We start from the raw sequence: 24,105 nt of genomic DNA on the forward strand, positions 1-24,105 counted from the left end.
AAGGCACCAGGTGAGATTTGGTTACATTTATCAAGAAACCCAAGTTGAACAACAGTTGTGTTGTTGCTTGCAAGTGGTGCAACACCAACTCCGGAGACTCTGCTTTCAACAGCCAGTCATCCAGGTAGGGGAAAACAGGAACCCCTGACCTTCTGAGATGTGCCGCTACCACCGCCATCACCTTCGTAAAGACTCGAGGTGCGGAAGTGAGACCGAACCGAAGAACCGCAAACTGATAGTGTTGTGATCCTACCGTGAACCAGAGATATTTCCGATGCGACTTCAAGATGGGAAGATGAAAATACGCGTTCTGTAGATCGATGGACACCATCCAGTCTTCCTGTTGCAGCGCAAGAAGAACCTGAGCCAAGGTCAACATTTTTAACTTTTCCTGTCTGAGGTAAAAGTTCAAAATCCTGAGGTCCAAGATCGGCCTTAATCGACCGTCCTTTTTGGGGATCAGGAAATACCGGGAGTAGCATCCCTGACCCCTTCCTGCTCCAGAACCACCTCTATCGCACCTTTCTATAACAAGGCTAGAGAACACCTTCTTTGCTGCCTGCTCCATCTTTTTAGAATCCCTATCACCAGGTATGGTAGGAAAAGAACCAGAAGACTGCTTTGAACAAGAAGCCTGGACCACCAAGCTTTCCGGTGACGGATGCGAAGACAGAAAAGCCGGATCCCCAGGAGCAGGCCTGTACCGTCTTGAAATCGATCGAGAAACTGCAGGAGCAGACAAGGGCTTCTGCCAAACCTCCAAAATAGGCTCAGTCAAAGCCTCATTAAAGGGTAGCAGAGGTTCAGAAGCTGTAGAAGGTGAATTAAGAACCTCAGTGAGGATATTAGATTTTACCTCCGCTGAAGGAAGTTGCAGATCATGCAACTCAGCTGCCTTCCTTATTACTACATGATAAGGAGCAATGACTTGCAATACTCCAGTCTTTGGAGATGAGAGATCATACTCAGGAGAGGTATCCAACCTACTGGCCTCCTGTAAGCCCTCAAACTCATCCACAGACTCAACAATTTCTCCTTCCTCCTGATTCTGTGCATATTCCTCCTCCTCAAGGAGTCTCTGCGCCTCTCTCCTAGAGCGCTGTTTAAGAATCGGCGTCAGCAAGCTCGGCCCCGGTGAGGACATCAACGGCGTCGATGGAGGAGCCTCAGCTTCAAACCTCCGCGTCGATCGAATTCGAGGCGGCGCTGATTCGACAGCCAGAGTCCGCGGAGCCGGAGAGGAAGACCTCGGCGCCGGGAAATGCCAAGCCGGAGTCGACGGCAAAAATGGCATAAAGGGTGCTTGAGGATAGTGTTGAGGAACACCCAAGTTAAAAAACAAAGGACCCACGGGGCCCGAAGGCGCACCAGATGGAGTAGAGGCCCTGGCAAACATGCCAACCATGGCATTAATAAAATGCCCTGGGTCTGATCCAGGAACAGGAAAAGGAGGATATGGATCCGTAACTTCCTGAAGCGGAACCACCTGAGGCTGAACCGGAGCCTGCGGAGCCGGGGACGGCGCCCGAACAGGCGAAGCCACAAGGCTTGGAGAAAACTCCCTGGGCGTCGGAGACCTAGCAGGAGCCGGAGATCCTACATGCGATGAAGAGCCCTTCAATGTCGGCGACCTCGGAACTGGAGATGGAACCGGCTTCACCCGTGGAGATGGAGTCGGAGAAGGAGAAACAAAGTCCTGTCTTCGAAGTCTCTTAGCTGGAGAAGGCCTCCTCGACCTCGAAGCCCTGACCCTCGACGAGCGGTGCCGAGAGCCATGTCTCCTGTAAGACCTCTTGTGTTTTTTGATTTAGAAGTATGAGAAGACGACGACATCGCTCTTTTGCGACCCCTCTTCTCCTTTTTAGCTTTGGCCATAAACAGCTTAGCCTCACGCTCCTTAATGGCCTTTGGATTCATTTTCCTGCAGCTTTGGCATTCTTCGACCTCATGATCCAACGATAAGCACCAAAGACAATCTTCATGCGGGTCAGTGATTGACATGTGACCGCCGCACTCCTTGCAGGGCTTAAACCCAGTCTGCCTAGAAGTAGTCATTGGAAATATTCGAGGATACAAAGTTTTCGCTAAAGAAAATGTAGAGCCCCTAAAAAACTGTTATGCGTCGACGGTGCGGGAAAAAGAGAACTGACGTCATCACGCCGACAAGGTCCTTTTATGGCTCCTGTGACATCATGCGGAGCCGCGAGCGGAGCCGTAGCATTATGACGTCCTCGTCGACGTGGGAGAGCTAGGAAAGAATTTCCATGGAAAGCTGGTGCAGGGGATATTCAGAAGGTGAGGAATCCACAGGCAGTAGTATCCATCAGAAAATTACATACTGACATTATTCTAACTGCATGCCAAGCCGTTGACTTTTTTTCCACATATTTTCAGGGAGTTGTGCTGAAAACCCAAAACCAGAGAAGGAAGGGTTGGGCTTGCATGTCACACAACAAAACCAATGAAATATTTCAGGAGTAAGGTGAAGCTTCAGCAAAGGGTTTACTTTGTAAAGGTTTGCTGGTCATTGATTTGAGTTTGAAGGAACAGAATGCAAGAGATTCTGCAATAGGACAGTTCCAGGTTTTTTACAGGATTGAGATATTCACTGTTTTTGTGCACGCTATCATTGTGGAACAGGCAATAACCGTTTAGTAATAGGATGCTGAACATCACAACAGAGGGAGAACAGAACCAAGTCCCAGTGATGAAGAGCAGATCTAGAGAGCTCATCACTCTCTCATGCCTGTGCTGGGGCGGACCTCACAATTATTGGGATGTATTTCAGATTAGCGTCTACGCATGCCGATTTGTGCTGAAGCGCTAATCAGGACTAAGGAGTTGGAGGATAGTGATAGAGTGGAGTGTCTCCCTTCTGGTGGAATCTAACACTACGCAAAGCCAGCAGTGAACAGATAAGGGGGCATCTCCCTGGTAAAGACCAAAGATATCATTAGAGCCTTGCCTTGGTCTCCTTAAGGACCAGGAAACGCTAAGGTATTGGGCATACTTGAAGCATCGACAATGTAGGAAGGTGGATATCTGACTATGGTTACCCCCAACTTTTTGCCTAGTGTCTAGCTGGTTTTTCGACTTAGTTGGCCTGAGATCCTGCCATTCAGGGTCTCAGGCTGTCTGCTCTCTCTGTAAAATGGATTCCATGTACCCTAGGTACATTCCCAATTGGTAAGGATCACCTTATTGGACCCTGTACAGTGTACCCTAGGTACCCAGGGCATAGGTGTACCCTAGGCCTCCCAGGGGCTGCAGCATGTATTATGCCACCCCTGGTCTGGCCTTCCAATCAGACACAACTGGCTGATCACTCAGCTGGGGCAAGGTCGTGTAATCACCCCTTGCTTAGGTGTAGTATTCCTATACCTACCCTATATATAGACACATGTGTACCTATCAGTCACTCCTATGGCAGGCCTTAACAATCCTGGAGGCAGAGTGCTTGGTAACATGTGAGATGGTGCTCTAGCATGAGCTGAGCCTGTCTGCAGCTTTCGGAACCATGTCCTTATAGCTGTTCTATGATATAGCCTACCATATACTCTTAAAGTGCCTTATAATCTTAGACGGTTATGGTAACTATGGTTTGGCTTTATCAAAGCATGTCGTGTAAGGTGTCTAACACTCGGGAATAATACCCCCATGCCATTTCTGGACATGAGAATATTATTCCCCCCTTCTAGAGGGAAAGACATGTTAAAATCATACTTCAACTGTTAGCCTCTGACCAAAGCCTCAGCATCACAAAATGGATGCTGCTGCCACGACACAAGTCTGACCTCCTGCTGCTGGGAGGGATCCCAGCCAGGGAGGCCTGGACAATAGGTTTCCTGCTTGGGGAGGTGCTAGCACCTCCCCAGACAGCCTTTAGTGTATTGGGGCAGGGTGGGCTGAAAGGAATGAGACATGCCTGGGGCACACAAGGTGTTCCTTGCATAGTCCAGTTCAAACCGGCGCTGGGGCACTCCAGCCCCAGCTCTGGCGCGAAACTGGACAAAGGGAAGTGGGTGTAACCACCCCCTCCCAGGTCCCACCCATAAGGCGTGACCTAGCAGGTATCCCAGCCCCCCAGATTAGTATAAGAGTGGGAGTTGGGCCTCAAGACTTTAGATTATCCTGAACCTGCAAAACTGAACAGAAACTCTGGACCTTCGACATTCGACGAAAGAAGAAGACTGAAGAATCTCCCTTGTAGCCAAGGAGTGGCTACCCTGTGCAAACAGGCACCATCAAGTGACTACCCTTTGCTTTGTGAAACGTTCGACGAGGAACCGACTGCAGAGCCCGACCAGAGCCTTGATTTCCAGACTTCTCCGACCCTCATCCACATCTGCAGCAGAGCTGAGATCCGTGGAGGCGACGAGCGACGTGGGACCGGCTACCTGGGAAAAGTGGCTAGTAACTTACAGCGCAGCTTCTGAGGTACCCTCGAAGTTGTGCACCGGGGATTGAGAAGCCCCAACCCCAAGCACCATCTGCACCGAAGACCAGCCCCCCACACTCCACGAGTCCTGCGTGGGGCCCTTCAGCATTTTCCTGCTTGCCGCGTCTGTCCGGTTGCTTGCCCGCTGGCTAGTGGCCTTTGTGACGACGCTCCCTAAAATCTTCTGCGCTGGTTTGGCTCCTCCAGACTGGCTCCCGCTTCTCTGCAAAGAAGAAGCACCCCAGACCTTCCTGGTCTGCACCAGAAGCAAGTCCCTTGTTCTTCGTGGGTTCCGCTTGCCAAGGCTTGGTGAGTCCTAGTCCAACTTCGACGCCGCCGACAGCAAGAGCCTTCGTGGGACAGCTCGCCTCCTGGTCCTGGTCGTCCTCGACGCTTCCTGGTCCTCCTGGCTCCAGCGACAAGCTTCACCTTCCCCTGCAACTCTTCACGACATCGCCTGGTTCCTTCCTGGTTCCACGTGGTCACTGGCTAGTGACCTTGACTCTGTCCCCTCTGCTTGCAGGTTTCTTCTCTTCTTGATCCCAGGCTTGGGATCCACCGGACACTCTCCCCTGACTGCCTGTCAGCATCTTTCTTCAGGCATCCATAGGAGTCGACGACGAAAACGACGCATCTTCACCCCTATGCACCCGCAGCCTGTGGGCTAGGTAACTTGGGTACTCCGGTGCTCATCAGGATAGTGACTATCCTAGTGTCTAGTTTTCAAGTCTCAACTTCCTAGCTACTCCGGAAGTGTCCTAAATCTATCTATTTCTAAACTGTAACATTGCTATTGACTTTTACGCATTACGCGTGAGTGTTTCCACTCTGCACACGAATCCCGTGGGCCTCCCACTCCCTAACTAACGCTAGTGTAGTGTAGCCCCAGCGATTCCCTAGGCCTAGGCCTATTCTATTTCCGTGACAGTGGTTCTTATACCACTTATTTAGTATATGGTTTGCGTGGCCCCTAGGGCCTAACTGTATTACTTACCTGTGTGACTTACTGTATGCATTAATAAGACTGTGTTGTACTTACCTCTAAACTCATAAAGAGTGCTGAGGGTTTGCTTAGAATAAATACACTTTATTTTATATATATATCTGTTGTGGTGTCCTTTCATTTGGTATTCAAGGGATTATATATGGTATCACAGCTGGCTTCACATGCCATTCAGAGTTTAGCCTAAGACTGCTCTTGTCCATGCTACCACTAGGATAGCTGGTCTATAAGGTTGACTTTACAACCAATCACCATAAGGGTATTTGGACTGATATAAGGTGTACACTATAACTAGTGACATCATACATCAGGCCAACTTCTCACATTGGTGAGCAGCGGTTGGGATCTGAGCTTGCTGTTGTAATACCGTTATAATCTTGAGATACTAAATTGGAAGATCACACAGATATTGTCTAGGTACATATAACATAGTTTAGTATACTTAAGTCCTACTGGACTTAGTGGTTGTAGGTTGAAGGGAGTAACACACCCTGACTACAACTACTAGAGAGGTTTAGTAGAAACAACTAGTGTAGGTAGGTGCACACACCACACCCTCACTAGAATCATGCCCCTGGATGGAGATCACACTGATGCTCCCTCAGGAGAGGAGAATCCTAGACAGGTTCCCTCTAGGTATGATGCATTCACATTCCAGGAGATGAGACACTTGTGTACCTCCAGAGGAATAAAACAGGGTGCAAACCCTACCCTTAGACAGCTAGTGGAGCTTCTGGAGGCCTATGATGCTGAAAGAGCTGCCAGGGATGGTGCCATAGCTGTAGATAGGGGTCTACCCACCACAGAGGAGTCAGATGGGCCTTCAGATGGGGAGGTAGACAGCCAGGGCCAAGTAAGGAGACTTAGCCAGGCTAACCTAAGCTTACATGGGAGTTTGCATGGGGTCCCCCCATACAGACCCCCAAGTAGGTTTTCACAGAGAAACAGGAGGGACAGATCCCCTTCAGTGGAATCCATCCACTCCCATGTTTCTAGCATCTCTAATGTTTCCTCTCACAGGGGAATGAGTTCACCTGAGAGAAAGGAGCATAAAGCCAGAATGAGGGAAGCTAATCTGAGGATTCAGAGGGAAGAAATTGCCCTTGCCAAAGAGAAGCTTGCTCTGGCTAGAGAGCAAAAATTGTGTGGGTCAGAACCCACTGGTGGCAGCAACATTCCTAGAGATAGGGATAGGTCTTATGACCATAGAAACCTAAGCAAGATAGTCCCCCCATATCAGAATGGGGATGACATCCACAAATGGATGACTGCTTTGGAGAGGGCCTGCAAAGTACAGCAGGTACCCCAAAGTCAGTGGGCAGCTATCTTGTGGCTCTCCTTTTCTGACAAAGGTAGAGACAAGCTCCTCACAGTCAGTGATGAGGATGCAAACAATTACAAAGTCCTGAAGAGTGCTCTGATAGATGGGTTTGGCTTAACCACTGAGCAATATAGGTTGTTGTTCAGAGACACCCAGAAGACACAGACACAGGACTGGTCTGATTTTGTGGATTGTGCCACTAAGGCTTTGGAAGGTTGGTTGACTGGCAGCAAGGTGCAGGACTATACAGGATTGTACAACTTGATTATGAGGGAGCAGATCCTTAGTAATTGTCAGAACCAGCTTCTCCATCAACACCTGGTAGACTCAGATTTGACCTCTCCCCAAGAATTGGGAAAGAGGGCAGATAAATGGGTCAGGACCAGGATTAGGCCTAAAAATCAGGGTGGTGACCAAAAGAAAGATACCACCAAGCCTCAAGAGAAGGGTGGGGATAAAGCAAAAGAGAAATCTTCCTCAGGGCCCCAAAACTCCACACAGGGTGGTGGGTCCCAAGCTCCCTCCTCTTCCACAGTTAAAAAGCCTTACTGCCATGTGTGTAAAACACCTGGGCATTGGAAAACTGACAGCAGTTGTCCACAGGCTAAAAACAAAACTGTTCCTCCAACTACTCCTGTAACACCACCTATTACTGTCAGCAGTAATCCCCCAGGTGGTGGGAGTGCCCCCAAAAATTTGGTTGGGTTTTCTTGGGGAACACAGGGGGATCCTGGCTTAGCCAATTCCCCTGCAGCAGCTACTCTTGTCTGTGATGGTGGCATGGGGTTTGCCAACTTCACTGCCTGTCCCAACACTTTGGGTAGGTACAGACAGGAACCCTACATCAATGGTAGAAAAGCTGAGGCCTACAGAGACACTGGAGCTAGCATCACTATGGTGGCCCATAGGCTAGTTCCCTCTGAGCAGCTTTTGCCTGGTTTCTCATACCAGGTAACTAACATTGATGGCAAACAAAATAGTCATCCCATGGCAGAAGTATGTCTCAGCTGGGGAGGGGTCACTGGCCCTAAAAGGGTGGCAGTGTCTCCAACCTTGCCTGTGGACTGCTTGCTGGGGAATGACTTAGAACTCTCAGCTTGGGCTGGAGTTGAACAAGACACCCATTCCAAAATGGTAGGCCTTTCCAAAAAGGGTAGTGGGGTTGTGCCAGTCACAGCCCCTGTCCAAGTAGCTTTCCTCCCTGAAAAGGTTGGAAGGGCAGTGGTAGCCACAGCCCAGGCACAGACAGACTTCCCTGTAGGGACTGACAGAGCTGTAACAGTCACAGCTCAAACCCAAACTGAGGGCCTTCCTGAAAAGGTTGGCAAGGCTGTAATGGTCTCAGCCCACACTCAGACTGATATAGGTGTAGTGAAGCCTGAAACAATGGATCACTCCACACAGACAGAGAGTAGTGGGGAGGAAGAAAAGTCTCCCTCCCCCCAGACATTAGGAAAAGGTCAGCCTCCTCAGGGATCTGACCTCACCCCTTGTGAAGGAACTGCCCCAGAGGTAGCCAGGCCTGGCCTGGCAGAGCCTCTGATGTCAGTGGCCCCTTCCAAGGTGGGACCCAGTCTGGTGCAGGTAGCCTGCCTCTCTCTACCCTGCCTCAGTCAGCCCAGGGCTGCAGAGGCCAGGGAGGCCAGTGGACCCCAAGAGGGCCCCTGTCCACAAGAACCCCCCCTTCAAAAGAATGAGGATTGCCTGGTTAGTTGCCCTAGCCAGGTGATGGGTAAAAACATTCCTGAGGGATCCCCTTCACAGGTAGTTAGGGACCTCCCCCAGAGGGATTCTGTTGGGCACAGGCAAACCTGGGACCTTAGGGCCCCAAACCTGACCTGTCCCTCCAGTAAGCCCACAAAAGGGACCCAGCCTCCAGCTTTAGGTAGCCGGAGGCTGACCCTGAGAGCACAGTGCAACTCAGTTAGAGAAAGAAAGGCATCCATGGTGGAGGATGATTGGAGGAAGCTGAGGCCTCACTTTGAGGACACTCACTTCAGTACTCCATCTCAACACCAGCCTTTTTCTTTGCAAAGACACACCAAAGGTAGAGATTCCCTATGGTGGAGACCCTATGATATCTCTAGGATGAGGGATTGCTTAGTGGACCATGAGACAGGGGGTAACCATGCCAGTGCTGGTTCTTCCTTATATGGCCACTCAGGCAATAGAGGCTTACCTTGTAAAGGCCAGCCTTATCTCCTTTCGTTTGGGGGGGGGTTGTGTAGGAAGGTGGATATCTGACTATGGTTACCCCCAACTTTTTGCCTAGTGTCTAGCTGGTTTTTCGACTTAGTTGGCCTGAGATCCTGCCATTCAGGGTCTCAGGCTGTCTGCTCTCTCTGTAAAATGGATTCCATGTACCCTAGGTACATTCCCAATTGGTAAGGATCACCTTATTGGACCCTGTACAGTGTACCCTAGGTACCCAGGGCATAGGTGTACCCTAGGCCTCCCAGGGGCTGCAGCATGTATTATGCCACCCCTGGTCTGGCCTTCCAATCAGACACAACTGGCTGATCACTCAGCTGGGGCAAGGTCGTGTAATCACCCCTTGCTTAGGTGTAGTATTCCTATACCTACCCTATATATAGACACATGTGTACCTATCAGTCACTCCTATGGCAGGCCTTAACAATCCTGGAGGCAGAGTGCTTGGTAACATGTGAGATGGTGCTCTAGCATGAGCTGAGCCTGTCTGCAGCTTTCGGAACCATGTCCTTATAGCTGTTCTATGATATAGCCTACCATATACTCTTAAAGTGCCTTATAATCTTAGACGGTTATGGTAACTATGGTTTGGCTTTATCAAAGCATGTCGTGTAAGGTGTCTAACACTCGGGAATAATACCCCCATGCCATTTCTGGACATGAGAATATTATTCCCCCCTTCTAGAGGGAAAGACATGTTAAAATCATACTTCAACTGTTAGCCTCTGACCAAAGCCTCAGCATCACAAAATGGATGCTGCTGCCACGACACAAGTCTGACCTCCTGCTGCTGGGAGGGATCCCAGCCAGGGAGGCCTGGACAATAGGTTTCCTGCTTGGGGAGGTGCTAGCACCTCCCCAGACAGCCTTTAGTGTATTGGGGCAGGGTGGGCTGAAAGGAATGAGACATGCCTGGGGCACACAAGGTGTTCCTTGCATAGTCCAGTTCAAACCGGCGCTGGGGCACTCCAGCCCCAGCTCTGGCGCGAAACTGGACAAAGGGAAGTGGGTGTAACCACCCCCTCCCAGGTCCCACCCATAAGGCGTGACCTAGCAGGTATCCCAGCCCCCCAGATTAGTATAAGAGTGGGAGTTGGGCCTCAAGACTTTAGATTATCCTGAACCTGCAAAACTGAACAGAAACTCTGGACCTTCGACATTCGACGAAAGAAGAAGACTGAAGAATCTCCCTTGTAGCCAAGGAGTGGCTACCCTGTGCAAACAGGCACCATCAAGTGACTACCCTTTGCTTTGTGAAACGTTCGACGAGGAACCGACTGCAGAGCCCGACCAGAGCCTTGATTTCCAGACTTCTCCGACCCTCATCCACATCTGCAGCAGAGCTGAGATCCGTGGAGGCGACGAGCGACGTGGGACCGGCTACCTGGGAAAAGTGGCTAGTAACTTACAGCGCAGCTTCTGAGGTACCCTCGAAGTTGTGCACCGGGGATTGAGAAGCCCCAACCCCAAGCACCATCTGCACCGAAGACCAGCCCCCCACACTCCACGAGTCCTGCGTGGGGCCCTTCAGCATTTTCCTGCTTGCCGCGTCTGTCCGGTTGCTTGCCCGCTGGCTAGTGGCCTTTGTGACGACGCTCCCTAAAATCTTCTGCGCTGGTTTGGCTCCTCCAGACTGGCTCCCGCTTCTCTGCAAAGAAGAAGCACCCCAGACCTTCCTGGTCTGCACCAGAAGCAAGTCCCTTGTTCTTCGTGGGTTCCGCTTGCCAAGGCTTGGTGAGTCCTAGTCCAACTTCGACGCCGCCGACAGCAAGAGCCTTCGTGGGACAGCTCGCCTCCTGGTCCTGGTCGTCCTCGACGCTTCCTGGTCCTCCTGGCTCCAGCGACAAGCTTCACCTTCCCCTGCAACTCTTCACGACATCGCCTGGTTCCTTCCTGGTTCCACGTGGTCACTGGCTAGTGACCTTGACTCTGTCCCCTCTGCTTGCAGGTTTCTTCTCTTCTTGATCCCAGGCTTGGGATCCACCGGACACTCTCCCCTGACTGCCTGTCAGCATCTTTCTTCAGGCATCCATAGGAGTCGACGACGAAAACGACGCATCTTCACCCCTATGCACCCGCAGCCTGTGGGCTAGGTAACTTGGGTACTCCGGTGCTCATCAGGATAGTGACTATCCTAGTGTCTAGTTTTCAAGTCTCAACTTCCTAGCTACTCCGGAAGTGTCCTAAATCTATCTATTTCTAAACTGTAACATTGCTATTGACTTTTACGCATTACGCGTGAGTGTTTCCACTCTGCACACGAATCCCGTGGGCCTCCCACTCCCTAACTAACGCTAGTGTAGTGTAGCCCCAGCGATTCCCTAGGCCTAGGCCTATTCTATTTCCGTGACAGTGGTTCTTATACCACTTATTTAGTATATGGTTTGCGTGGCCCCTAGGGCCTAACTGTATTACTTACCTGTGTGACTTACTGTATGCATTAATAAGACTGTGTTGTACTTACCTCTAAACTCATAAAGAGTGCTGAGGGTTTGCTTAGAATAAATACACTTTATTTTATATATATATCTGTTGTGGTGTCCTTTCATTTGGTATTCAAGGGATTATATATGGTATCACAGCTGGCTTCACATGCCATTCAGAGTTTAGCCTAAGACTGCTCTTGTCCATGCTACCACTAGGATAGCTGGTCTATAAGGTTGACTTTACAACCAATCACCATAAGGGTATTTGGACTGATATAAGGTGTACACTATAACTAGTGACATCATACATCAGGCCAACTTCTCACAGACAATAATGAGGAACTATGTGGGCAAAGGTGTATTGCACACTTGTGATGCTTTATGAATTATTAATTTGCTTGGATGCTTCGTAAACAGGACTTGGATGAGGTGCTCGATGTAGGATTAAGCAACAGAATTCCATCCATTCCTCTGATAGGCTGAATGGTCATCGCAGGAGGAGGGGGGGTGATGAAACAGGGCTTGTACCGGGGACTGTCAGAGAAGTTGTGGGCATGAGTGCTTACATCGAGCCTGGAATCATCTTTGCGATACTGCACTCCACCAGAGAAACTCTGAAATGTGCTTCAGTAGGAAGGGACATCTTGTGGCTCTGCATGATGGCAGATTTCCGCTCCTTTAGCTGCAGTCCGCCATCCAGGTCTCTCCAACGCCGATATGACTTGTATCTCCAGACTCTGACTTAGGTTGTGGACAAAAACCACCCATACCTGTGCAATACGGCAACAATCAGCCCTGTCTATGGGGACCAGGGAAGGCCCGCTCGGGATGTGGACTACGGTAACACAAGTGTAGTAGTCAGGTTTTAAAAGATGCCTTAGCTAGGGCCAGTAGGGACTATTATCTGTTCTGTGCAGACCTATGCATATCGAACCCTCACATTATAGTTACCAGTGATACTAGATACGAAGATTGCTGATGTCCAGAGGTACTAAAACATATCGATTGCCAAGACCATAGTCATCCAGGTTAGTAATACAAGATCACCATCAAGTGTCACAACATATGTGAGAACAAGCTGTCTCACACAGTACACAAGCAGCACGTTCCTGGGTCATTTTTTGCACTTAGTTGTTGATCTTCTGTGTTTGTGATAACCTGTGTATCCTATTAGCAGGTGTACATAACCTGTGCTGGCATTAAATGTTGAGCTTTGGCTGCTGTTAGCCAAATCCTAGTTCTTTGTCAGGGGCACTCTGTTGCATTGGAAAACTCATGCAAGTCCAAAGCATATAAGGGTGACGACTTTACAAAAACTTGTGCAGCAACAGACCATTACACAATTCTGAACCTCAAAGCAAATAATTAAATACTTCTAAATCAGAAAGAGTAAACTAAAAGGAAATAATGGGACAAAAGAGAAGGTTCACAAAAAGCTCTGAACTGTACGACGACGAGTGGGGAATGCCTTGTAGTCCGTGGTGCATGGAGCTCAGACTGGAATTGTTGTATTCATTTCCCCCTCTTATGCTAGAGATTAACAGTAGATGCATTGGAGTTTGCATGTCGCATACTGTATATTAATTATTTTATGCTGGGTACTTTTCAGAATTCAGTCTTACAGACAGTACCAGGAAATCCATCGAACTTGTTTGACCCACCCTCCCTTTGCATTGGGCATGGCTGCTGAAGACTAGTGTCAATAGGTTTATTTTCATGTGTATATGTGCACTGGTCAGTTGTGAGGTCATTATGCATAGCGCTTTCTCTTTTCCTCAAGCGACCATTTACCACTCTAAACAAGCATTTGCAATGCAAGAGGTCTCGCATTATTAAAGTTTGAGCTATTGGTGTCGCATTCTTTTGCAATGCCAATAGCTCAAACTTTAATAATGCGAGACCTCTTGCATTGCAAATGCTTGTTTATATTGTTTTTCTTTTCTAAAAAGTATATTGTTGTATGTTTTTGTTATGCTATGCTATGTTGTGTTTTGTTATGCTATGCTTTGTTGTGTTTTGTTATGCTATGCTATGTTTTGTTATGCTATGTTTTGCTATGCTATGTTTTGCTATGCTATGCTATGCTATGTATTGTTATGCTATGCTATGTTTTGTTTTGCTATGCTGTTTTGTTGTGCTTTGTTATGCTATGCTATGTTTTGTTATGCTATGCTATGTTTTGTTATGCTATGCTGTTTTGTTGTGCTTTGTTATGCTATGCTATGTTTTGTTATGCTATGCTATGTTTTGTTATGCTATTCTATGTTTTGTTATGCTATGCTATGTTTTGCTATGCTGTTTTGTTATGCTATGCTGTTCTGTTGTGTTTTGTTATGTTATGATATGTTGTGTTTTGTTATGCAATGCTATGCTCACACACTGCTGTCTCATACACACTGATTTATCTTACACCCACTGCTTTCTCTCTTACACACACTGCTGTCTCTCACACTGCTCTCTCACACTGCTGTCTCTCTCACACTGCTGTCTCTCTCACACACAGTGCTATCTCACACTGCTCTCTGTCTCACACATCATGCTCTCCCTAGGACACACACACTGCTGTCTCTCTATCACTGCTGTCTCTCACACACACACTGCTGTCTCTCACACTGCTGTCTCTCTCACGCAGTGCTATCTCTCACACTGCTGTCTCTCTCACACACCATGCTCTCCCTAGGACACACACACTTCTGTCTCTCTCACACTGCTGTCTTTCGTACACACACTGCTGTCTCTCACACTGCTGCCTCACACACTCTGCTGTCTCACACACACTGCTGTCTTTCCTACACACACTGCTGTCTCACACACTGCTGTCTCTTACACACCATGCTCTCTCTAGGACACACACTGCTGTGTCTCTTACACACGGCTGTCTCTCTTACACACACTGCTGTCTCTCACATACACACTCTCTCTCACACTGCTGTCTCTCTCACACTGCTGTCTCTCTTACACTGCTGTCTCTCTCACACAGTGCTATTTCTCACACTGCTATCTCTCACACACACCAAGCTCTCCCTAGTACACACACCCTGCTGTCTCTCACACTGCTGTCTCTCTCACACACTGCTGCCTCTCTCACACATACTGCTGTCTCTCTCACACACACTGCTGTCTCTTTCACACTGCTGTCTCTCTCACACACACACTGCTGTCTCTCACACTTCTGCCTCACACACCCTACTGTCTCACACACTGCTGTCTCTCACACACTGCTGTATTTCCTCCACACACTGCTGTCTCACACACTGCTGTCTCACACACTGCTGTCTCTTACACACCGTGCTCTCTCTAGGACACACACACTGCTGTCTCTCTTACACACACTGCCGTCTCTCTTACACACACTGCTGTCTCTCACACTGCTGTCTCTCTCACACTGCTGTCCCTCACACATACTTTCTTACACACACTGCTGTCTCTCACACTGCTATCTCTCACACACAGTGTTGTCTCTCACACACAGTGCTGTCTCTCTCACACAGTGCTGTCTCTCACACTGCTGTCTCTCTCACACACCATGCTCTCTCTAGGAGACACACACTGCTGTCTCTCTCACACTGCTGTCTCTCTCTCACTGCTGCCTCTGTTACACACCATGCTCTCTCTAGGACACCAACTGCTGTCTCTCTTACACTGCTGTCCTCTCACACTGCTGTCTCTCTTACACACCATGCTCTGTCTAGGACACACAGACTGCTGTCTCTCTCAAATGAAATGTTAAAACGGATCTGGTATTTAGACAGTAGCACGCCATCACCAAATGTTCTATCGGGGAGTTTGCACACCAATTATAGATCAAAGATATACATTGTTAAGTGCTCTAAATAAACAGTTCTCTTCGTTCCAACTATCCCCATCTCTTGGCCTCACTTGAGTGCCTTCATCTTCAATGTACATGCACTTTTAGTGTAAACTTTGTATGCCTTCTTGGCAGTGCTTAATATGTAAAATACTAAGCACTGGGGCTCCAAGACCCCCTCAAAAGCTCTCCGCCAGCGCCACCGAATGTGGGGCGACACCCAAGTCAGCCACCACCAAATGCTGCCTCCCCCCCTCTCCCCCCCCCCCCCCCCCCACTCTATCCCTGCAGGCTCCGCTCCACACCTCCCCCTCCCCCAGTCAGCATAAGTCACCGGTAGCGACAACACACACATCCAAGAAACAAACGTTTAAATAGTGACGCCGTTTCCATAAGTTTTATTTCACATAATTATTTAAAACCTTTGCACGGGACACAATCCACCAAGTAAACAAAAAAATCGCACACACCTTGCACGTACCAGTCCGTGATATGATCAGTATGGCAGTCAGTCCTCTGCGTTAGAAGTGATTTTTCCACAGCTACATTCCAACTGATACCTAGATCTAATCTCTGACCTCAATCCGGGGCAGGGCGCAACCTCTCGCACGCTCCAACCCCCGCTACACCCACCCTGGGATTCTGTATTACCTCCTCCCGTGGACCGCCCCGCCTAGCACCCACATTACCCTGGCAGTTCTAGAGGCCACTTAATTACACCCGCTGTGCCGATGTTCTGTCCTCCCAACAGTATTTTTAATAGATGGAGATATTGCCCACTTTCAATTAACTGCGGCCAGGATGCACCCTGGCGCCCGCAGCACTGGCGAACCCCACCGTATCGTTTACCCAGTCAAAACGGACCTAATTTACTTTAATGCAGTTGAATTTTACTCAAACAAGCAATCTAATTAAGTTTGTAAATGCACTAATATCTGTCAGTGTTTTTTTGCAATATAATTATTTGTTTTTTTTTTAATGCAAATAAACTCTATCAAAGGATTTTACTAAGAAGGAACCCCCGATGGTTATAATGTGTATACATATTATTTATGGGATACTTAACAAAGGCATCTTGTTATTTATGATGCTTGTGGTGCGTGTAATGGAGAAGTCGCTTTTCCAATATAGTTTCACTGAGCGAAAACATGTCTGTACAATTATCATCCTCACAATTTTCAGGGCCAATCCCCTCTCCCAGTCCTTGTTTTTTAAATGCTTGTACCACTGAGTATTTCATGAAAGTCAGGGAGCATGTTACATTGTCTCCATTCAAAGAGGGACACTTTGGTGGAATATACTAGTGCAGGACACACAGCTCCGGCTTCCAGGCACCAGCAAAACACTGGGCACCCGCAATGTGAGCTGAGGTCCACACTCAGTGGGTGTTGTTCTCAGTGTTGCTGGCTGAAGCAAAGGAGTCACCACATGGCCTGGAAGGTGCACTGGCAGGCAAACAAACAGTAAGGATTACCAGCAAATGGCACACTTCGAAACATACACTTATGAACTCATGAAAAAGGTGAGATGCAATTGAGAACAATGACTACAGCAAGGAATGAGGGCAATATTAACCTGCTGTTGACATTCTTCACATAATGTTGCCCTATCTTGTTTAATACAAGCTGCCATAATGGGCCTAATTCTTGACACAGAGTTGGTGTTAAGATGACAACATCTGATGTATTGACTGCGCTAACGAACAAGTTACTTACCTTCGGTAACGATATATCTGTAAGAAACATTAGTTAGTTAGATTCCTCACCTTAGAATATTTCCAGGCGTCAGGCTGGATCCGGAAAGATTTTTCGTCAGCAATACCCTTGCGCGTCGCTAGGCGTCGTCTGCGGCTCCGCGTCCGTCGTCGGCGTGGTGATTGCCGGGATGACGTCGTCTGAGTACTTAGACGCCGCCCTCACGCGCTGACGTCAGTTCTTATACATAGCTTTCCGCGCCAGGAACGCAGAGCCATGCAAGAGACCGACACTGATGCCAAGAATCTAGGGCCCTGAAAGGGATGACCTCAACCCTAGATATCGGTTCGCAGAACGGGGAGGATGGGAGGGGCGATGAGGAATCTAACTAACTAATGTTTCTTACAGATATATCATTACTGAAGGTAAGTAACTTGTTCATCTGAAAGAAACACGTTAGTTAGATTCCTCACCTTGGAATAGATACCCCAGAAATACCAACCCCGTTGGTGGGTCTGTGAACCAAGATCACACCAGAAAGTCCCGGAGAACAGAATGGCCAAAGAAGCAGTCTCTCCGGACTTGGCTGTCCAGGCAATAATGTTTGGCTAACGTGTGCAGCGAGGCCCACGTTGCTGCCTGCAAGGGGACTCCCCGGCCCAGGGCAGTGGTCGCCGCTGTGGCCCGAGTGGAATGGGCCCTCAGCCCTACAGGAGGTTCCTTTTTATCTAAGGAATAACAGGCCTTGATACACAAAACGACCCACCGAGAGATGGTTCGCTTGTGCACCGCCCGCCCCTTCTTAGCGCCCACGTAGCCAACAAAGAGTTGGTCTTCACCCGGAATTGTTTGGTGCGGTCCAGATAGAAGGACAGCGCCCGTTTTGGGTCTAAACGGTGGAGCCTCTCTTCCTCTTTTGAGGGATGCGGAGGCGGAAAGAAGTTGGGCAGTGTAACAGACTGGCCGATGTGAAAGGCAGTTATCACCTTAGGGAGAAAGGAAGGACGAGTCCTAAGAACAACTTTGTCCGGATGGACAGAAAGGAAAGGAGGCTTAGAAGAGAGAGCCTGGAGCTCACTCACCCTTCTAGCAGAGGTGATGGCAACCAGGAAAGCAGTCTTAAGCGTCAACAGACGAAGGGGACAATTATGAAGTGGCTCAAAGGGAGCGCACATCAGTTAGGTCAATACTAGATTCAAATTCCACAGAGGCATTACGAAAGGGACAGGAGGAAACATGTGAGTAATGCCCTTAAAGAATCAAGAAACAACAGGGGATTTAAAAAGAGAAGGCTGATTAGGAAGCCGTAAGAAAGCAGATATAGCCGAAAGGTATCCCTTGAGGGTGCCCAGAACAGAGCCCTGCTGGGCCAGGGAAAGAAGGAAGAGGAGAACCTCAGAAAGAGGGGCGGAAAGGGGATCCACAGCATTTGCTGTGCACCATGCCACAAATTTGTTCCACCTGCAGGCGTATACCGATTTTGTGGAGGGACACCTAACTGCCAGAATAACATTACAGACTTCAGGAGGCAAGTCAAATGGCATCAACTGCCGCCGCTCAATCTCCACGCATGAAGGTGGAGACTGGACAGGTTCGGGTGGAGGACCGTCCCCTGCTGCTGTGACAGAAGGTCCTCCTGAAGAGGCAGTCGAATCGGGGGATCAAACGATAGACTGAGTAGCTCGGGATTCCAGTATCTTCGTGCCCAATCCGGAGCCACAAGGATGACTTGGGCCCGGTCGTGCCTGATCTTCTTCAGCACTCTGGGCTGAAGTGGTATAGGCGGAAAGGCGTACAACAGACCTCAACTCCACTCGCGACGAAAAGCATCTCCGAGGGAGTGCCGCCTTGGAATTTCCAAAGTGCAGAACTGCTGACATTGCGCGTTCTCTTCGGTGGCGAATAGATCTAACCAAGGCTCTCCTCACTGCCGAAAGAGGCCTTGTGCCACGCCCGAGTTCAGACGCCATTTGTGATCCATCATGCACCGGCAGCTGAGTTTGTTCGCCCTGGCGTTCAGACAGCCCGTCAGGTGTTGAACCACCAGGGTGATGCCCTGATGTTCCAGCCATGTCCAGAGGCGCAGAGCCTCCTGACAAAGGGTCCACGACCCCACCCCGCCCTGTTTGTTACAATACCACATGGCGGTGGTGTTGTCTGTGAACACCTGCACTACACTTCCCCGAACAGAGGGAAGGAATGCCTTCAGTGTAAGCCGGATTGCCCGCAGCTCCAATAGGTTGATATGGAGCCGGGACTCCGCCGGAGACCAAAGGCCTCTGATCTCCGCCTCTCCCATGTGGCCCCCTCATCCCAGGAGGGACGCATCCGTCACTACTGTGTGCTCCGGTTGGGGAAGGGAGAGGGATCTGCCACTGACCCAATCGCGGTTCGTGAGCCACTACTGCAACTGTCTTGCAGTGCCCTCCGAGATCAAGACATGGTCGGACAGGTTACCCCGATGCTGGGCCCACTGAAACTTCAGGTCCCACTGCAGAGCCCGCATCCACCACCTAGCGTGATGTACCAGCAGGATGCAGGAGGCCATCAGACCCAGAAGCCGCAGCACCAACCGGACCGAAACCCGGGATAGAGGCCGAAAGATCGGAATCAGAGCCTGAATATCCCGAACCCGCTGTTCCGGAGGATAGACCCGGAAATGTGCAGAGTCCAGAACCGCTCCGATGAAGAGGAGCTTATGAGAGGGACTCAGATCCGACTTCAGCACTTTGATGGAGAACCTCAGCAAATGCAGGAGGCCGGCCGTAGTCTGGAGGTGAGAGACGACTGCCTGGGGCGAGCCCCCCTTCAACAACCAGTCGTCAAGATAGGGGAAGACTGGAACCCCTAATCTGCGCAGGTGAGCTGTGACCACCGCCATCACTTTCGTGAACACCCGAGGGGCACTGGTGAGGCCGAAGGGGAGCACAATAAACTGAAAGTTCTCGTGGCCTAGTGTGAACCGCAGGTAACGCCGGTGGGCCGGCAGGACGGGGATGTGGAAATAAGCGTCCTGCAAGTCCAATGCTACTATCCAGTCTCCAGGGTCTAGGGCAGCCAGAAACTGAGCTAAGGAGAGCATCTTGAACTTCTCCTTCCGGAGGAAGGCGTTGACACTCCTGAGGTCCAAGATAGGGCGTAGGCCCCCTTTGCCCTTGTTGGGAACCGGAAAGTAGTGGTAGTAACAACCCGACCTACTTCTGTGCCAGGAATGCGCTCGATGGCCCCCTTGGCCAAGAGGGCCGTAACTTCCTCCTGCAGAAGTTGCAAGTGATCCCCCGACATGCGGTGGTACTGCGGTGGCATGGCTGGAGGGTTCGCCTCGAAGGGGAGGGAGTACCCCCTTCGGACGATTTGCAGCACCCACCTGTCCGATGTGATGGTACGCCAGTGGAGCAGGTGATGGCGAACTCTGCCTCCCACTGGTGTGGAATGGGCCTGAAAGCTCGGACTAGGAGGGCTTTGAGGCAGATGCTGCTGGGGTAGATGTGGACAGACCGGCTCATTGTCCCCTGCTCCGCCAAGGCGAAATCCACGTCCGCGACCGCGTTAAGGCTGGTTCTGCGGCCTGTGGCTAGACGGACGTGAGGGGGCGCCCCTTCCTTGGCCACGAAAGGGGCGAAAAGCGGAAGTTTGCAGGTGCGGGGCCGAGAGGCCCAAGGACTTGGCCGTATCTCTGGAGTCCTTAAAGCGCTCCAGCGCACTATCCGCTTTGTCGCCAAAAAATCTCGAGCAGCTTACGGGGCCGCTCCCGCCTAGCCTTCGAGGTCAAGGCCCGGCAGTCGAGGCACGACTCTGCATCGTGGTCGGCCCCAAGGCAATAGAGACACCGGCGGTAGTGATCCGTGACTGACATCAGTCGGCGAAAGGCGTCACAAGGTTTGAATCCAGGCATCCCTACCGGCACCAAAGTCGAGGTCGACTGGGAATGGAACCAAAAGAGTTCAAAAAGTTTAGTCAAAAAGTGACTAAAAGGGTATGCTCTTCCCGGATCGGCGCTTACTGGCGCAGAAAAAAGAAGAAATGACGTCAGCGCGCGGGGGGCGGTGTCTAAGTACTCCGACGACGTCATCCCGTCGATCACGACTCCGACGACGGAAGCGGTGCCGCAGACGATGCCTAGCGACACGCAAGGGTATTGCTGACAAAAAATCTTTCCGGATCCAGGCTGACGCCTGGGGATATTCTAAGGTGAGGAATCTAACTAACGTGTTTCTTACAGATATTATATTTAAATTCTTTATATATTGCCAGTATATTTGACCAAAATGGCGCCAGGCCTGGTGTTATTCATGAACTTGCATAATATTGGTACATTTTGCTTTATTATCCGATATAGCACCACGGCTGTCTGAGACAGATTAGCACAACATGTCTTCATCAAAGCATAAACTCATTCCACTACTAATCTAATAAACCAATGGTGTATTCAACCATCCACTCACCCTGTTACACATGCACTACACCTTCCAGCCATAGACTCATGTTCACGCTCACCCATACACACAAAACATGTAAAAAAACTACTTGGACATATAAAACAGCCATACTCGTTGGGTTTATCAATGCTTGTGTAAAGTTACTTCAGCAACAATAAAGGAAAGCTGTGATCATAAATACTTCACAAAGTAATATTGAAACAAAGCTGCATTAACAAGCTGGAGGTGGAAGTATCAGTTTATCATTGAAGGACCACTTGTAGTAACCGGTGATAAGTATTAGAATGTTATAATGTTCAGAAAGGCATTAGCATAGTATGAACCGATAGAAAACAAACTGCAATAATTGTTGAATACAAATACATATTGACCTCCCCCAATACAAGAGCAATCACTGAAAGTCTCAGTTATTTCAAGGGGAAGCAGAGTCAATTTCCAAGGGTGCCCAATGTTGGTCCTTGGGCACCAGCCAGATTTTGAGGAAAGCCGCGTATTATTTGCCCAGCTTCCATTTTGTTTCACTCTATGCAGATAGACCTTAAAGTGATGTATTGACATTATGACACCTCCATTCCATGGCTCAGTGACCTAGGATCACAGACAATAATAAACAATCTTTGGTCATATTGGCAAAACCGTATGCAGTCAAGAGGCGCCAAGTTGTGTGTGAGACCATCATTTCAACACTGTGCGGGTACCCAAGAGTCTCAGCAATGCACGTAGTTGACAAATACAACAAAAATAGAGTTTGTTTACTTTCAATTCTTTGGTATGCAGCTTCTTGTTTAAAATAGGAGAAGCAAACCACGAGTACCAGCGTGCATATCGTCACTGGGTAAAAAGAAGGGGCAGGACTAGCATAATGGGTGACGAATAGTACAGGTCATCCATTCACACTTGGTGGCTACGGTATTCTCAAATTACAAGTTGATTGCCAAATGACTACAAAGGGCAACCTGTTAATTGCCAAATGCTACCTCGATTCACAATTGATTAAATTAGTATGAGTCTGAAGAGCAAAAAAGGACATCATGTTAGAACAACCAGAAAGAAAGGCACATCTTAATCCTTCAGATCACAAGACAAATACACCTCGCCCCCTAGGGAGAAGATAAAATGTCTTGTGTGTCAAACATTTGATAAGTCATAATATTCATGTCACACACAAAAAAAAGTTTCAGTTGCAGAACGCTTTCCGTCTCGGCCACGACGAAGATGAAAAGAATGACTCTTTGAAAGACGTTCTGTGGTTTAAGAGGTTGTTCAGGGACGTTTTTACATTGAAACGAACCAGTATCTCGGAAAAGCAACACTAAGGTTCATTAAACCCGCTGTGCAAACTTGAGGGCAGACATTTGACGATTAAACGAGCACTCTGAATCGTTGTAACTAACGACTCCGTTCAGGAATTTGACTTTCAAGGACCGGTCGGAGCATTACAAGAACAACAATCTGCAGACAGCGCAAACAGTTTGAAAAAGCATCATTTTGTCTCAATCCTATTTTTTTCTAGAAAAGTAAGCACAGGTGCCTCGCACCCTGCGGTTACTCTAATGTTTCCGTTCATCTTGCTGTGTGTCAACCCCCGACAACCAAAGGGATATACACTTATTTGCGATAACATAATAATGCGTTAATTTAAATATGCACTCTCTCCGCAAACTAAGGCACAAACAAGCAAGAGCCGAACACCCACATATCTGCTGCACATAGCCACTGCTAGACTAGAATCATTTCGTTGCTTTGCTGGGAAATGGATTAAAAAAAGCAGAAGCCTGTGAGTGGTGCGCGCGCGCGCGCGCGCCACAGCGAGCTATGGTTTCAATTATCGCGCCCGTGTCTGGGCACGATAATTGAAAGCACATGGCCTTGGTGCGTGTACTAGACACCAATAGGCCATGGGCGGAGCAATGCGCCCGCCTTTGGCCTATTGCGTGCTCTATTGCTAAAACACACGCACGCAAAGGCCAATAGGGGGGCAACAAAGAAAAAGCACACGCACGACCGTGTGCGATTCCTAGGTCAGTGCTGAAACTCCGTTTTTCAGCTACTAAATGTCTTGTGTTGCAGTGCCGCACTGCAACGCTAGGCGCGAGACCTAAAAACAGTCACATCGACAATAAAGAGGGTTCAACTTAGAGTTGGTCTGCTGGAAGGGAACAGTACACAAAAGTGGGAAGGGAGCAGTACATAGAAGTGGAGACAGGCCTAAGCATCAAGGTTGCCTGTGTAGGGGTGCAATAGCTTCACCGAATCAGCTTGTGGTCAACATGGCTGCCTTGAGGCTCCGCCCAATGGAGCTATGCTGTGTTTTGCGTAATGTGATCGGAGTGTAGAGTAGGGCAGCTGCAATGCAAAGTTATTATTACTGGGAAATCTCCTGCTATCGTGCTCAGACAGACCTACCGTCATCCTTGGTTCTCTCCATGATTGGCGGTGAGCTGGGAACACCGTCGCCGATCCTTGTGTAGGCCAGTACCTGGATCTCATAAATCACATACTTTCGCAGGTTCGTCAGCAGGACTGAGAGGGTTTGGTTGCCTCGCACCACGTGGCTGTCAGTTTCCAGCTCCACCCCTTTCTCTTTGTACAGCACCTGGGCACAGGTCATACAAGGGAACGTTATTAATATGATGGCAGATGCAGAAAAAAGGCAAGACATATTTTTAATCAGTTTGTACAAATTACAATTATCAAGCTCTTACTGTAACAGAGACAATTACAACAATGACTACCAAAAATTATTTGTACTACACACACTGGAA

At 49.1% G+C, this 24,105-nt stretch overlaps 1 protein-coding gene across 2 annotated transcripts in view; it reads right to left on the minus strand.

Annotated features, from left to right (window-relative positions):
• The window catches only part of SDK1 (sidekick cell adhesion molecule 1), a 2,285,003-nt gene that overhangs the window by 468,282 nt on the left and 1,792,616 nt on the right, over positions 1-24,105 (minus strand). For both annotated transcript variants that reach the window (XM_085629198.1, XM_085629197.1), the window contains one exon: positions 23,747-23,936. In XM_085629198.1, coding sequence (XP_085485324.1) covers positions 23,747-23,936 — 190 coding nt within the window. The remainder of the gene's footprint in view (positions 1-23,746; positions 23,937-24,105) is intronic.

The sequence above is a fragment of the Triturus cristatus genome, chromosome 10 (genome assembly GCF_964204655.1).
Source record: "Triturus cristatus chromosome 10, aTriCri1.1, whole genome shotgun sequence".
Lineage (NCBI taxonomy): Eukaryota > Metazoa > Chordata > Amphibia > Caudata > Salamandridae > Triturus > Triturus cristatus.